The 14,844-nt window shown below is 40.7% G+C and overlaps 1 protein-coding gene across 2 annotated transcripts in view; it reads left to right on the top strand.

Moving 5' to 3' along the window:
• The window catches only part of LOC143358510 (uncharacterized), a 53,627-nt gene extending 40,074 nt beyond the window's left edge, over positions 1 to 13,553 (top strand). For both annotated transcript variants that reach the window (XM_076795676.1, XM_076795675.1), the window contains exons 2-4: positions 6,530 to 6,731; positions 7,539 to 7,682; positions 9,261 to 13,553. In XM_076795676.1, coding sequence (XP_076651791.1) covers positions 6,538 to 6,731; positions 7,539 to 7,682; positions 9,261 to 11,193 — 2,271 coding nt within the window. In that variant the 5' untranslated portion in view covers positions 6,530 to 6,537 and the 3' untranslated portion in view covers positions 11,194 to 13,553. The remainder of the gene's footprint in view (positions 1 to 6,529; positions 6,732 to 7,538; positions 7,683 to 9,260) is intronic.
• Positions 13,554 to 14,844: the final 1,291 nt, after the last annotated feature.

The raw sequence follows: 14,844 nt of genomic DNA, 5'->3' as shown, positions 1-14,844 counted from the left end.
GAAATTTCAAATTTTGAGTCACTGCTAATTCGGTGTTGAAGTTACCATGCCTCGTGTTAACATCCTAAATAATGCTGGCTTGGTACTCCAAAGCTAGGAAAGCGGATTTTCAGTAAGAAGATCTCCTAGGGAACCTCTGCCCTGCATCGCCTTGACATATTCCTGAGCGTTGCAGCCGACTTACCGTTTTTAACCTACTTGCGCCCCTGCCAATTGAGACCGTACACACTACCGCCCGCGCCCCGCGCTTCAAATCGTCCACTTGTTGCCTGCAATTGTGTACACTGGCCCGCCCCGACACCTAGAGCTTTATTCTCGAGCAGCACACCGCTTTGTTATATAAAAGTAAACATTCCTGGGTTTTGGGGATCAAGTATCCGGGATCCTTAAATCGTTATGCTAACACTACTTGGATCATGGTGCTGTTTGACCACCCTAGAATTCGCGGTGCTTGAACCAGTTAGAAGCTTCTTGTCGATTCTTGTGAGCATATTTTTCAGGGTGCTTCCTTTGCATAACTTCTTCTAATTTGTCTGTTACTTTGAAGGAGATAGACATTTGCGATAAAGTTAGAGAACCCGTCAAAATAATGGGGTTTTTTGATTTAGGATTATTGAGATTGTAAAGATGTATTTATAGGGAGTTAAATTAATTTAATAAAATTTATTCGGACATATATCATAATATTGAGCGTGAAAAATTTGAATGAAAATATTTTGTGTTAGTTTTACAAAGTAGTGTAAATATTCAATTTTGGACCTCCGTAGATCTAGTGTTAATACAAATTGATCACTGAAAGCTGAGAAATTAACGCTCGAACAGAGAGAACCTTCGAAGACAAATGCTGACATACATGTAGGCGACGTAAAGCTCATGTTTCCAGTTTCTAAACTTAGTAACAAATAATCCAAGTATTTCAATAACACAAGAGCAGTATAGATTTGTATTTTTATCCCAGTAAATAACGCTTTGACGTATGATCTAGTTTTGTAAGAAAATTGTTTTTAATACCTTAAAAAAGCCTCGTCCACAACGGGACAATTCTTTAAAAAATCGGAAGGCGAATGATCGGAGATTTCTCAACAAATTGTTCAGTAGTGACAGCAACTTTATTTATAGAGCAATCTTGAGGCGTGTAATGTTTACATGTGCTCTAATGGTTAAATATCGATAATGCAAAACAAAATTTTCTTGCGAAGTAAAATTAATAAATGGACGGTGTTGTTTTTGTTATAATACAGTTCAATGCTATATAGTTATCGATTTTTAACCATTTTTTTTAAACATGTTTTATTGTATTTTTCTGTCGTTCTTAATGGCACAGATGCTAATTAGTTAACATCAATTGATCAACAGTGACAGCAACTTTATTCACAGATCAACAAAGTGTTAATATGATTTTCCATAATTTTATTACTTCAAAAAAAAAAGTTAAAAAGTACTCTTTTAAACAACTACCCGAAAAGAAATAACTAATTTATGTTACTAGGATTTATTGGTTTGCAATTGAAATTTTCATGGTTATTGGAAGATTTGTTAACGTTTGATTGTCCGAAAAAAACTATTAATATAAATTTCCGAAGAGCCAATTTGAGATTTTGTATTTCACAATTATTAAATTATAAAAATACTTTTACGGAAACTTATTGCATCAATTTATTGACTTGGAAGCATAGTCTTGTTATTTTTACATAGCCATAAAAATTGGGAGCTTTTTGTGCTCGGTGAATAAAGTATAACAACTGAACTATGGAATCAACATGGAATTAAACATTTTTAGTTTACAAAACCAAACAAAAAAAAAAGAAAAATCCAAAAAAATATTTCACAAAAATTATTTGTGGCGCTAGATTATGCAAAGAAGGAGATGACGTCAAAAGTTCATCGGACAAGAACTATAGTTGATATTTATGCTACCAGTTTTTAAAATCTCGTTTCGACGAAGCAATTTTTAAAGCTTGAATTTGTTATGTTAACACTTTCCCAACCGGAAACCTATTAATAGGATTTTCGAGAATCGTGCTGTACCAAAAAGAAACTGAAAAATATTCTTTTGCATACTAAACCCCAAATGAAATTATTTGACTACGTTCATTGACGTAACTAATTGGTTCACGTATGAAATTGTTATTGCAGTTGAAAAGTTAATTAAAAAATCCTGAGAACCATGGACGATAAAAAAGTTATAAAATAATCGCTGATAGATATAGCGATAATATTTCAAAAGGAAGTCAGTAAATCGGTTGAAAAACTATGACAAATTTTCGAGCACTATCGACATTGTACAGTCAGTCTCATAATCGATTTCAAATCAGAATAACTTTTTCAGAAATGGACCAAACAACTTCAGTTTTTCTGGCAAGCTAGATGAATTTACTAGATGATATGCAATGCAAATTTTCGAATAGTTTAGTCTGAATTAGGAAAGAAATAGTAAAAGTTTGTTCAATAGTAAAAGTTGTTCGTACAACTTTTTATAAAAAATGTATTTTGCATTTGGTTTGGGGTATGTATTTGATGCATTATGAAATGTATTTCAGTAAATGTCAATTGATTTTTAAACGATTAAAAAGAAAATAGAAAATAATAGGAAATATAAATATAAAATATAAATACTAGAAGAAAACGGCAAGGGTAGCCTGAAATTCGTGAAAAACTAATTTTCACCATCCTCGACCGTTTATGACTCGTAAACCAATTAATCAATTCCCATTTAATTTCCTATATTACAATTTTTTACATTTTCGTTACAAGCCTAAATAAAAAAAATATACACAACAATTTCTACTATTTTGTACGTAATTATTCCAAAAGTTTGCAATACCACTTCGAAAAAACTTATTCTGACATTTAAAGTGCGTGACATCAATTACGAGACTGACTGTACGTCGGATTACCCCAACTGTCTGAAACAAGAAAAAAAAAAACAACGGGTGTTCAGGGGCGTTTAGGGTGGGCCGATCCCTCGACAAAGAAGAGAAAGAGAAGCTGGATAGCGTATTATTGTTTGGAGCGTTAGGTTCGAGGGTTCGAACAGCTGTTCGTGGAGGGGATACGCGAGCGTATAACGAGAGTGTCTCGAACTGGCGGGGTCGTAAAGATACACCGCGCCCGCGGGCCCGTCATCCATAATCCCAAATATGGAGTGAGAAATTTGAGAGAACCGAAAATAGTGGCGCTACGCCAACTGCTAAAAATAGCCAAAAAATAAATTGTAGTTACGCGGCCGCCTGCATCATTCTATAACTGGTCTTCAATGAATCGGGCCACCTCCCGCACACGCCGTTATTAATACCGTCACACGGACACTCCCCGGCAAGCTATATTGCTCCCGTTTTTGGCGTCCGGCTGTCGCGAAAGGCTAGCCGAGTTTTCCCACCGCGTTTTCCCTCCCCCCACCGATTCACGATACTCCGAATCGCGAATTTTTCACGAGAAATCGCGACACTCGGAACTAGGGTAATTAGACCCTGGATCTTCATGCAAAATATAAAGTCTGTGCGACAATTACAAGAGCTAAATATAAATTTATCAAAATTGTTTCTCTGTTTTAAATTGTAACCACTCACTTTTGTCATAAACGCATAAAAGAAGTATTTACCCTAAAACCGACTAGGGACCCAATTACTGTGGGGGTACCAACTACCCCCAATGGGGGGTACCCCAGTGGGGGTACCAATTACCCAATTTTGAGTCTACATTAATTATACTTATTTTTTAAGCGTAATGAATATTGAAAAAGAATAAATGAATATTGATTATTCGTTGTGCTTCAAAAATAAGTATAATTGTTATAGGCAGTAATTGGGTCCGTAGTCGGTTTTAGTGTTCGGTGCGGTTTAGTGTCGATAAAGAAAAAATAAAGTGATATGAAATCATGAAATAATGTAACCTTCACCTCTCTGTGAAGCTTATCGACGCGTAATTTGTAACGGTGGAGTACTAAGGGCTCCACAAATAGTTCAGCAGAGAAACTGCATGTTCAAAGGCCGTCAACACCACACGAACCCCTAACATCCTGTACGCGTACGTCAAAGGAGGATAAATTTAACAAAGGATAATAATGATAAATTGTTAGCAGTTTTGTCTGGTATGGCCCGAGAAGATTGTTTCTCCAACAAGATCAACGTAGGGTACATACATTATTTTCAGTAAAGTGGCAACATTAAATATGAGTCTTCGCGACAATATTTCAGTATTAATAAACAAAATGTAGTTGCACTCAATCTACATGCAGTTATAAAAATTGCAAGAAATCTGATCGAATTCAGTGCCGTAATTTTGATAAAACAACCTGTGTATATACCAGTCACATTTTATGCTCGATAGGAAACTTTTCTATTTTGTCGCGTTCCGTCCGAGACGGACGTGTGGACGAACGGAAACGAGAAATAGAAAAAGAGATTAGGGAAGAGGCGCGATGGAGATGAAGCGTATTGTACATACTGACTTTACAGCACTGTCGGATAAAAATATTCCCGTTCGAAAATAGAAACGCAGAGCACACCCAACACCCGCAATTCCTGGCCCATACTTGGCCTTAGTCGATCGGATTTCACACTCGTGGCTAGACTGATTTTCGTACGAATTTATCGAGCGACAAATAAGCTTTAAGATGATACGTAACAGGCACGATATGCAACAGTGATTACAAACATGATTTATTGACTAATACATTGACTGCCATATATGGGTGACGGAATTATTTGTTCTGATTGAAAAATCAATTTTTCTGCTGCTGTATTCGTTGTGTCGTTTGGGAATTTTCAAGATGCAAATTTTAATATCATAACTGTTCAATTTTTATTTCGTTAAATAAATTTCGTTGTTTTTATGGAATATGCGAGGTTTGGCAGTGAGTGTTGAACAGAAATCCTGTAATTCGAGTACGAGACCAATTAATGCTTGCACGTAAACAAATGGTCACTGACTCTTTAGCACGGTGGGACTATCGATATCTATTCTGCATCACACATTTACGAGTGTTTTCGCAGTGAAGCTCTTGGTCCTCAGATTCCCGCGTTTATTATTACGCGCGAAGAACGCGGACTATTTATACGTCGAGCATCGATGTTTCGACGGGCTGAAAAGAGCATTACCACAAATTCTACACGGCAGGTGTGCAAAGGTGAGGTCGGAAAGCATTCCTGGTGCGATCCGTCTTCCCACAAATGCCAGCTACGTTTCGCTTTTTATTCGGCTAAAGAAGCCTCGGACGCGCCCACGCGATTTCTACCGCGTGACACCATAACGTACTATAAAATATTTGAGCAATTTTCGATATTCGCATTTTCTTCAATGTCGTAATTTCCATTTAGATATGGAGGTCAGGCAAATGTTCGAATGCGAAATAAACTGTGAACTCTAGAAAACATACTTTCAACAATACACATTACATTTAAGTTCCGAAAGCAATGTTGTCACTATCAGCAGACACAGGTGTGGTGGTTATACAAAATTTCAAAGGAGCAGAATTTGCAGAAATTTTTTAGTTATTTTACAGAATATGCTTAAAAGACAATAGTGCATCATTACATTTCTCGACCCCGAGCTTCTGGGCCTTTAAAACAGGGTGTCCCAAAAATCTTGTGTTTCGTTGAAAAGGGTGATTCCTAAAGTCAAACGAAGTAACTTTTTCCTTTACGAAAATTTCCTCCGCGGCTTCGTTCAGGAGTTATCAACGAAAAACGCTGACCAATCGGAGCGCAGCTACAGCAGACGGATGCCGGCTCGGCCAATGCGAACGCCGCGCTCAGCGCGACCTGTTGCCGAGTTGGAATCCGATCAATGATAGCCGCGCTCTGATTGGTCCGCGTTTTTCGTTAATAACTCCCGAACGAAGCGGCGGACGACATTTTCGTAAAGGAAAAAGTTATTTCAAATCACCTTAGGAATAAAGGCCCTTTAAAAGGAAAGGGCCAAAGGGTTTCCTTTCCAAGGAAATATATTTTTGGGACACCCTGTATATCCCGCGGTAGAGTGGATACATTTTTCATAAATGTCGGTGCACATCTCATGCACACGGATTATTATTGGCTTGCGGTTTTTATGCGTTTATAATTTATTGCGGTGCGAATTTTCTTTGCGGATATATTTTGTCTTCGCGATCGAAAGATCAATTATTTAACACTAGGTTTACGAGACCCGCCAAAATGACGGATTCCAATATTTTTAATCTACAATTATTAAGATTCTAAAGATACGTCCATGAGGAATTATTCAACAAATTTATTTCTTTGGATGTTATTAAAAAAAAAAATGGCTAAAAATTTGTGCAGCACATTCTTGTTCTTTTGTAATGTAAAATAGTCACTTTTAGTGCTCCGTAAACCTAGTGATAAGAAAGAAATAAATATCTGCGTAACTCAACACTGACAATTTTTATTTTGCATAAAGATCCTCTAGTTATTATACTAGGATCTTGGGCGTATAAGGGTTAATAAGTTAGCGTGCAAGAGTTTTAAGATAGCTGATGAAATGGTTGTTATCACCGCCAGAGTTGGTAACCGGGCATGCATGATTTTTCCAGGGGGCACTATGCAGACCGAGGAAGTCGTGTCTCGTGCACAATCATCTGGTATAGACGGTAGCCCTACAGACAGCAGCACGTTGCAGCATCATCTGCATCACTCGACACATATAAAGTGTCCGTTGCCACCTCTGCTCCATATGGCGGTCAAGCAGGAGCCTCAGGAGGAGGAGGAACGAAGTCGTGACACGAATGCGTTGAGGTGAGCCTACGATTATGCTAATTGACGCTCTTCCCATCTGTTCGGGCCATCTCTGCTTCCAAAGCCGCGTGTTCACTTTTGCTCAAATCTCTTCGAGATTCACCGACAGATCAGTACACACGAAGATCATTATACCCTTTTTCCTTGCACAAGATGTTCACCTGCTGTAATTTGTTAACGCTTTAGCCACCGGATGCTGGACTATTAATAGACTTTTTATAGAAGTTAGAATGATGAGTTTACCCGAACTAATGATCTGAAAAGTAATTATTAACGCATTAACTACCGACCACTGTGTTTTGCAAGTTTTGAAAGTCTGCGGCTAAGGATTTTGTAATGGATACTTAAAAACAGTAATAGAAATTTTAATCGCAAACCATTAACCCGCCTCCAGTGACGCGATTCAATCATTTCGTTTGGGATTATTATATAACAAATGACATTTGCGTTACCTCTTGGTACTGAATCATAACTGAAAATCCTATTAATTGGCTTCAAGTGGATGAAGTGCAATTATATACAATGATTAATCTTTCTTTTTTTAAATGCTTTTAATACAAAGATACTACACAACGTGGAAGCATAAAAATATCACGAGATCGAGATAATTTGTTGAACAAGGAAAAGAGCATAGTCCAATTCAAATTATAAAGCTGTGTCTATTATATTAGCGTGCAGTATTAATAAATTTTCACGAAGAAATGTCCAATAGTTAAGAGATTATATGGAAAAATTAATTTTACTGTATAGATTAAAATCTTGTTATAATATATATTTTGTTAAAATCTGTAATTATGTATTTGACAGTCCGCAAGAAGATGCAGACTCCTCTCCGACGTCCGCTGACGGCAAACACGGCCATGTGCACGATACGGGGCACCATCAGATGCAGGAATTGGAGGAGAACCCGGGGCACACGGTTTCGGATCTCAATAACAAAGGAAAACCGAGGTAAGTTATTTCTTCTGTCTAATTAGTTGCTTAGAATTAGCCACTTTTGACTGACACTTATTTGCACTTGATTTCCCATACTTTACGTGACCATAGATCGACGAAAATTAATTTATTCTTTGCATGTGCAACACGGTAAAATGTTTTCAAACGTAAAATCGAGATTATTGTCGATACATGTCGATAACACCAAAATAAAAATTTATTTCACATTCAAAATGTCTCTTCCATTTTTAACGTAGTATGACCTTGAAGGTCATCATGTCCTACACTAATGAATTTGTCCTGACACACGTTTTCAAGCGATATAACTATAGACAGCAGATCTTTATGCAAAATGAAAATGTTGTACCTGAATTGCAACAAACTGAAGCGAAATAATTTTCTTTCTGAATACGTTCTTTCTAATGTTTTTACCGTTTTAAATTACACCTACTCAGTTTTGTCATAAATAGTCTAGATATAAGAAAATATGTAGAATTCAATTTAAAAAATTGAAGGTCACCTTCATTCCTAAAAAAAAATAGTGCAAACAAGAAAGATGACATACTCCATTAGGTTGCTTGCAAGAAACAGTATTACCGTTTCCTCTCATTTTTTTTTTAATAATAGTTATTATTTACAAGAAGAACCCTTGTTATGAACAAGAGGGTTAATGATTCTTTCGTCGCAAAGCTTGCTTTAGAGAGCACTTTCGTGACGCTAAGCTAGAGCAAGGAGGACAAGGGCCGAGACATACTGGTCCCCGTCGCGTGTGGGCAAAAAAAAAATGATTTCTCAGGCACGTCATTGAAATACCTCGAGTCGATTACCGTTATTGAATTTCATTAAAAGCATCGCTGGGGAGCCGTGGCTAGAAGAGGACCGCGGGACGCGTGTTCTATGCAAACGGTCCGAAGTGCCGGCGTGTAAAACTATAAGCGGCCGAGGTGTGGTTCGGAATGCAGTTGCACGGAAAACTGCATTCGAGTCCCGCCTATCGTCGACCTGCAAACATTGTTGCTAATAGTGATGCAGCTGAGATCTACTTTCACGTTTCCGATATTTTTAGGCACGTCTGTTTCTTTTTTGCTTATTCAAATGGAAACACTTCAAACGAAGGTGGAATAGTTTTGTGGTACATACGCGTATTACTATATTGACGTAAGTTCCTTTATCGTGGGGTGATGCGTTGAGGACGTACAGAGGTCAAATTTGTTTATTTAGATGGAAGCATATATTTTTTTATTGCGCTCCTCAAAGCGGTCTGTAATTTTATAAGACAAAGTACTGAGACACTTATCCCTGACATGGTGTAAAAATATTTTACAAAAATTACAAGTTCGAATTTATTTAGATTTCTCGTAATTTTTATTATACGTGTTTGAATGTAGAAATTTGTTTAATAATTTTTACTGGAAGCGTCGCTGTAATTTCAGTAACTATGCAATAAAAAATGTGAAACAGGTCATGGTACGGTTAGTGTTAAAATCACTAATATTTGACCACACTCCTGACATCAACCGCAGAACTTAATCAATTAGCCCTGTCTGCGCAAATTACATTTAATTTCGAATGTGTCTCTTCTCTCTGCTTCAGTCGCGGCCGAAGGAAGTCTCGCTGGAAGCTGAAGTTCCACCACCAAGCACTCCCTCCCGAGTACCTGGACCACTACGAAGCCTCCCTCGCTCAAGAAGCTTTAAACACATCTCCAACGCACGTAGCAGAGCCAACAGTCCCCAGTCCAGCGCCAACAAGCTCAACCTCAACTCCCAGTCCAATCGCGGACGTACATGGGTGGCTGCAGCGCATTGCAGCGATGCAGCAGGAGCTCTACCCCCAGATCCCGCCCACGCGATGCCCCACCTCGAGCTCCAGCCAACCAGGAGGCTCGAGGCGGTCCGTGATCACGTCGACCACTTCCCACTCGCTGAACGCTGCGCACCACGCCCATAATCCGCAGTCCCAGGCGTCCAGTCGACCGCCAATGAAGTACTCAGACCTGCCATACATGGGCGAGATCACACTGGACAACAGCAAACCACGAAGAGGTCGAAAACCCAAGAAAGCAGACATTTGTCATCTAATCTACAAAAACTATGGTACAATTTTGCCTGGCACGCCTGGCCATGAAGAGAAAAGGCTGTCCCCCAGGGAGAAGCTCGACTGCCGCGAAAGAGTGTCTCCACAAATCCCCTTCCAGCGGACAGACGTACAAAATAGGATCAGCAGCTTGTTAGAAAAGAGACTCACGCAGGAGTCGCGTCGTAGTTTCGGTCTAGTTGACAAAGAACAAGACGAGCCGTTGAATCTGTGCATCAGAGACCTGAACCAGCTGAAGATCAGGCTGCTGAGGAAACACGGGAACGTGTACGAGTCGGGACAAGTGAAGAGCGAGACCTCCAGCGACGGGGAGGAGATCGAGTGCATAGGCTCCTCCTACCCGGAGCCTGGGTATCGCCCACTGGATTCCATCTGTCGCGGAGGAGGCAATGTGAACCACAATAACAACATAATCGACCCTATGTTGGGCACTAATCCTGGATTTGTCTACTGGCCTAACGCTGGAGTTTTTATCCACCCGATGGCGTTACAGTCGCAGCTGTTGTACTACCAGAAAATGGCCCAGAATGACAAGTGCTACCCTAGAATGGCGGAACAAACTGGAAAGGAGCAGAAGATCATCCCGAAATCGTTATACTCGATGATGGAGAACAAGAGCCCGCCCCTCACCACGCCTTTGACCACGCCTCTAGCAACACCTCCCGTTCAGACCACGCCCCAGACCGTTCAAGCCCCGCCTCCAGTGTCCCCGAGGCCGAAGAGGAACGTGGTGGTCCAGAGCCAGGGTCAGCCAACGAAGCGGAAACGATCAGCGATTTTTATCCCGCCCATGCCCACGGAGAATAACAATAATCCTGCCACAGAAGTAAGCATCTGCAAGTTCAAATTCACGGGCGGTGCTAAACCCAGTCTCCAGGAGAAGAAGAGTCTTTCCGTCGATTCCGGAGGCAACTTCAGGTACTACAGTGGAACCGGGGACAAAAGTATGAGGGGTTACGAGTTTTTTCCACGGGAGGCACTGCAGCAGTCCGCTGGTCAGTCCGGTTCCTCGACAGGGGCGTTCCTCAACGCCGCGGGGGAAAGGATACAGCCCGCCCCCTGTCAGAGGACCGCCCAGGAGGAGGGGCGGAGAAAAAGGAAGACCAGGAAGTCCCTGCAGAGGGAGAAGCTCGAGCAAACGTTCAAGGAGAAGGGATTTCTGATACAGACGCAGCAACTAGAATCCGCGGAGGGTGCCACATACTGTAAGTTCAGGCAGCTAAGGAAGTTCACTAGGTATCTGTTCAGGAGTTGGAAAGACTATCTGCCGGGTAATGTGAGGGACTTGACAGGAGTGCCGGACAGCGAAATGGCTGACGGCGAGCCGGAGGGGGATTCTAATGTGCTGACGTCGCCTCTGGCGCATTCGAACATGGTTGACGTGGCGACCGGGTTTGTGGAGGACCATCGCACACTGCCATTAACGTGAGACTGGGGTTGTTGTCAAATTGGGGGATTTTAGTTCGCTGGATGTTGGGTGCGTGTTGAAAGCATGGGGATGGGAGGACTGTGGAGAATGAGAGAGGTGAAAGCTGGCACGTTTGACGGAATGAGGTTCTTTCGCGTTGGAGGATTCAAGTGAGGTTAGGAGTACTTTGGAAGGCTGTTCAGTATTTGGGGTTTGATGGGGTTTTCATTCGTTTGCTACTGTTGGGTGATTTGGTAGGGGCTGCTACACTGGTTTGGTGAGTGCCTCTTTAAGGATTCTGGAAAAATGATAGATCGATCGTGTTGAATATAAGAATGTTAGGTTATGTATGGTTTAAGGAGACGAAAGTACAGACTTTATTCTATAAAATGAGCGCAGACTGCCATCCGACTTCCGTTCGCAAAGGTAAGATTGGCTTCATCCTCCAATCTTGATCGTCAGTGCCTTTTCAAAAATTTTAAAATCGCAAGATCCCAAAACTTTATTTCAACACTTTATCTACCGAAACTCTATCAATAGGATTTTTACTAATTTGTATGTACCAAAAGGAAGTTTAGAAACCTTTATTGCACACAGTAATACCAAACGAAATTGTTAGGTTAGGTTACCGGAGCTGACTTGTTGATTCGCAAATTGACATTGCCATCGCTGTTGACGGATCTATTAAAAATTCTTAGGCTACAGACTCTCAAAAAGTATGAAATGATCATCGGTAGATGATGTGTTAAAAGCGAAAGACCTCTGAAGAGAAAGAGCAAGCAAAAAGCGCTCGAAAGAGAGGAAGATAGGGAATGACAGCGAGAGAGAAAGAAAGAATGAGAGAGAGTGAGAGAGAAATGAAGGGAAACAGGTGGCGATTGCGCGCAACCGCGCCGGCTTGTTTTAATAATAGTGTAAATTCGATCTTAGCTCCGTGCCAAAGATGGTAGAGTGGAATGTACATAGTGCTGAAAGAACGTGTTAACCAAAGAGTGGTTCCGTGCTCACCGATTAGAAGCGGACAAGCGGCGATAGTCCGCGTTTAAGCGGCGCGAGGCGATAAGCTTCAGGTTTCTATCGGCGAAAAGTTTCTTCGGCCGATTTTGCAATGCATTTCGCGAGGCTCGAGACACGAGAACGCGCGAGAGAGATTAAGACTCTAAACCAGAGGTTAGAATGAACAAGAGAAAGAGAGCGAGAAAGATGGCGAAAACGTAAAAGAGAAAAGGAGGGGGGGGGGGAGAGAGAGAGAGAGAGAGAGAGAGAGAGAGAGAGAGAGAGAGAGAGAGAGAGAGAGAGAGAGAGAGAGATAGAGAGAATACGAGCGACGTTAGTAGTTATCGTTATTTTTTTATTCGGGTAAGTGACGCGCGATTTATTTAATAATGCCTAACGGAATCTAGTCTTATTTATACTCTTTGTTAAATCAAAAACCGTGTTCTTCTTTTTTTATTATTATTATTATTATTATTATTATTATTATTATCATCAGCGTATTGTGTATAGCCATCTATTTATGCACGCTGGGTGCAGCGTGGTTCAGTTTGTCACAAAAGTGCATACATGCACTTCTCAAACTTGAGAAATTGAGTAAAATCTTGCGTATTTTGTCAATTTCGTTTCATCTGACGAATAAAATTAGGCAAGCACAGAAGTAAGTACCATGATCCTTATTATTATATTTTTAGATATTCGAAAACATGAATCAATCAAAGACACAAACTGATGAAATTTACTGCACTACCAGGAGGAACATCTCAAAATTGCGAGGACGAATCGAAAAAATCGCGTTGACAACGCGACGAAACCATGACACTACTGAGATACGTGATGTTTTTTCGTCATTTGAACATTTAGGCGAATATTGATGCGTGAATGAAACGATCCGAGTACCTGCGATTCGCTGCACGTTCTTCTGCGGAACGTCTGCAGCTTTCCCCCCATAGCGTCGCGTTCCTATCTCCAGTGGAGACTCTCCACTTAGGTGCTCGATAGTACGCGTCTGTGACCTCGTTGACAATGAGTCGTCAGTCAGTGGGAAACAGAGGCTTCTCGATAGCGTCGCGCTGTAATTTCGCGACGTTAAGGAGAGAAAACTGTGTTCGTCGATTTCTCGTGTTGAAAACACATTTTCGGTTGGGTCTCGGTGCGTTGTCGATGTGGTAGGGATCGTAGAAAATGTACCGATGTTAGTGACAATGTTATTGCGAATGTTGTGTTACGATGAATGATGTTTAATGAGAGTGCGACAGGAACCGTCCTATGTCCGTGTCGTTATCATCCTGTGCAGCGACACGCGAAACAATTTTGTACGTATCGTCGAATTGTACATTGCTCGATTCTAATAGCATGTAATAATAAACGGTAATTGTTATTGATAAGCTGTTGTGTCCTTTCATTGGTACAGGTTTGATGGGAGCAGGCGATAATATCGGGTAAGAAATTTTATTTATTAGATATTCTCCAATCATCTGGAGTTCTGCAGGTAATATTGCGTTAATATTTGAAAATGTCTTATATTACATATTCCACATTAAAAGTTCATTACATATTTAAAAATGAACTTTTAATGAATTGCATGTATTACAATATACTGTTTTTTGGATCAGAAGTGTGCTCGTGTAAGATATCAACTATTCCATACAAAACAAAATTGGAATTACTCCCTTTCTGAAAATTAACCTAGAAAATTTTTATTCCTCAATATTTGCCTTTACTTTCAGTTACTTCAAGCATCCGATTTGGTAAGGACATACACAAGGTGTTCCAAAAATGTATCTTTTTGAAAGGGGTGATTCCTGAGGTCATTTCAAGTAATTTTTTCCTTTGCGAAAATCTTCTCCGGGGCTTCGTTAAGGAGTTATTAACGAAAAACACGGACCAATCAGAGCGCGGCTATAGCAAGCTAACGGACTCCGGCTCGGCCAATGCGAACGGCCAGTTGCCTACGCTCAGCTGTAGCCGCGCTCTGATTGGTCCGTGTTTTTCGTTAATAACTCGAAAACAAAGCTACGGGGAAGATTTTTACAAAGGAAAAAGTTGCTTTAAATCACCTGAGGAATCGCCCCTTTCAAGCAAGTACAATTCTGCGACAAACGATTCCATTCTAACATAATAGTCCATGTTAACATTTCCGTATTTATTTTCACTCGTGTGCAACAATTACGATACTGTGCGATTCAGTCAGAAATTGAAAAAATCATTTTATAAAATAAATTCAAAAATAAATTCGATGACACAAACAAACCATAGTTTGAAAATATTGCGAGGATGCAGTTGGTCGGCGAGGCTCCATGGCGCAGCGTTTGATAGCCACGTCGCCATCGACTCGCGATAAAAACTGTTCAAGGTGAGCCGGAGAGACGTATGAATGGGCGTATGCATGAATGGCTGGCTGCACGCATTGAACAGAGACCGATTGGCCGAGGAGTGCGTGCACACACATCCTCTGAACCCTTTTCTTTGAGTTTCTGCGCGGCTGTGTGCGCGTACTCGCGTATACCTGTCAGGTAAAGCTACATAGTATGTAGCCGCGGTGCACACGGATTCTTGGCCCTCCAGGTGCATCAATGAAACATCCGGCGAACGTTTAATTAGGCTTCCATGGGAACCCCTTTTTTCATCGGTCTAATAACGTCTGTATACATTAAATATTCTATGCACCGACCGTGC

Source organism: Halictus rubicundus, chromosome 11 (genome assembly GCF_050948215.1).
Source record: "Halictus rubicundus isolate RS-2024b chromosome 11, iyHalRubi1_principal, whole genome shotgun sequence".
NCBI lineage: Eukaryota > Metazoa > Arthropoda > Insecta > Hymenoptera > Halictidae > Halictus > Halictus rubicundus.
Note: the sequence above shows the minus strand (reverse complement) of the source record. Positions and strands in the feature narration are given on the sequence as shown.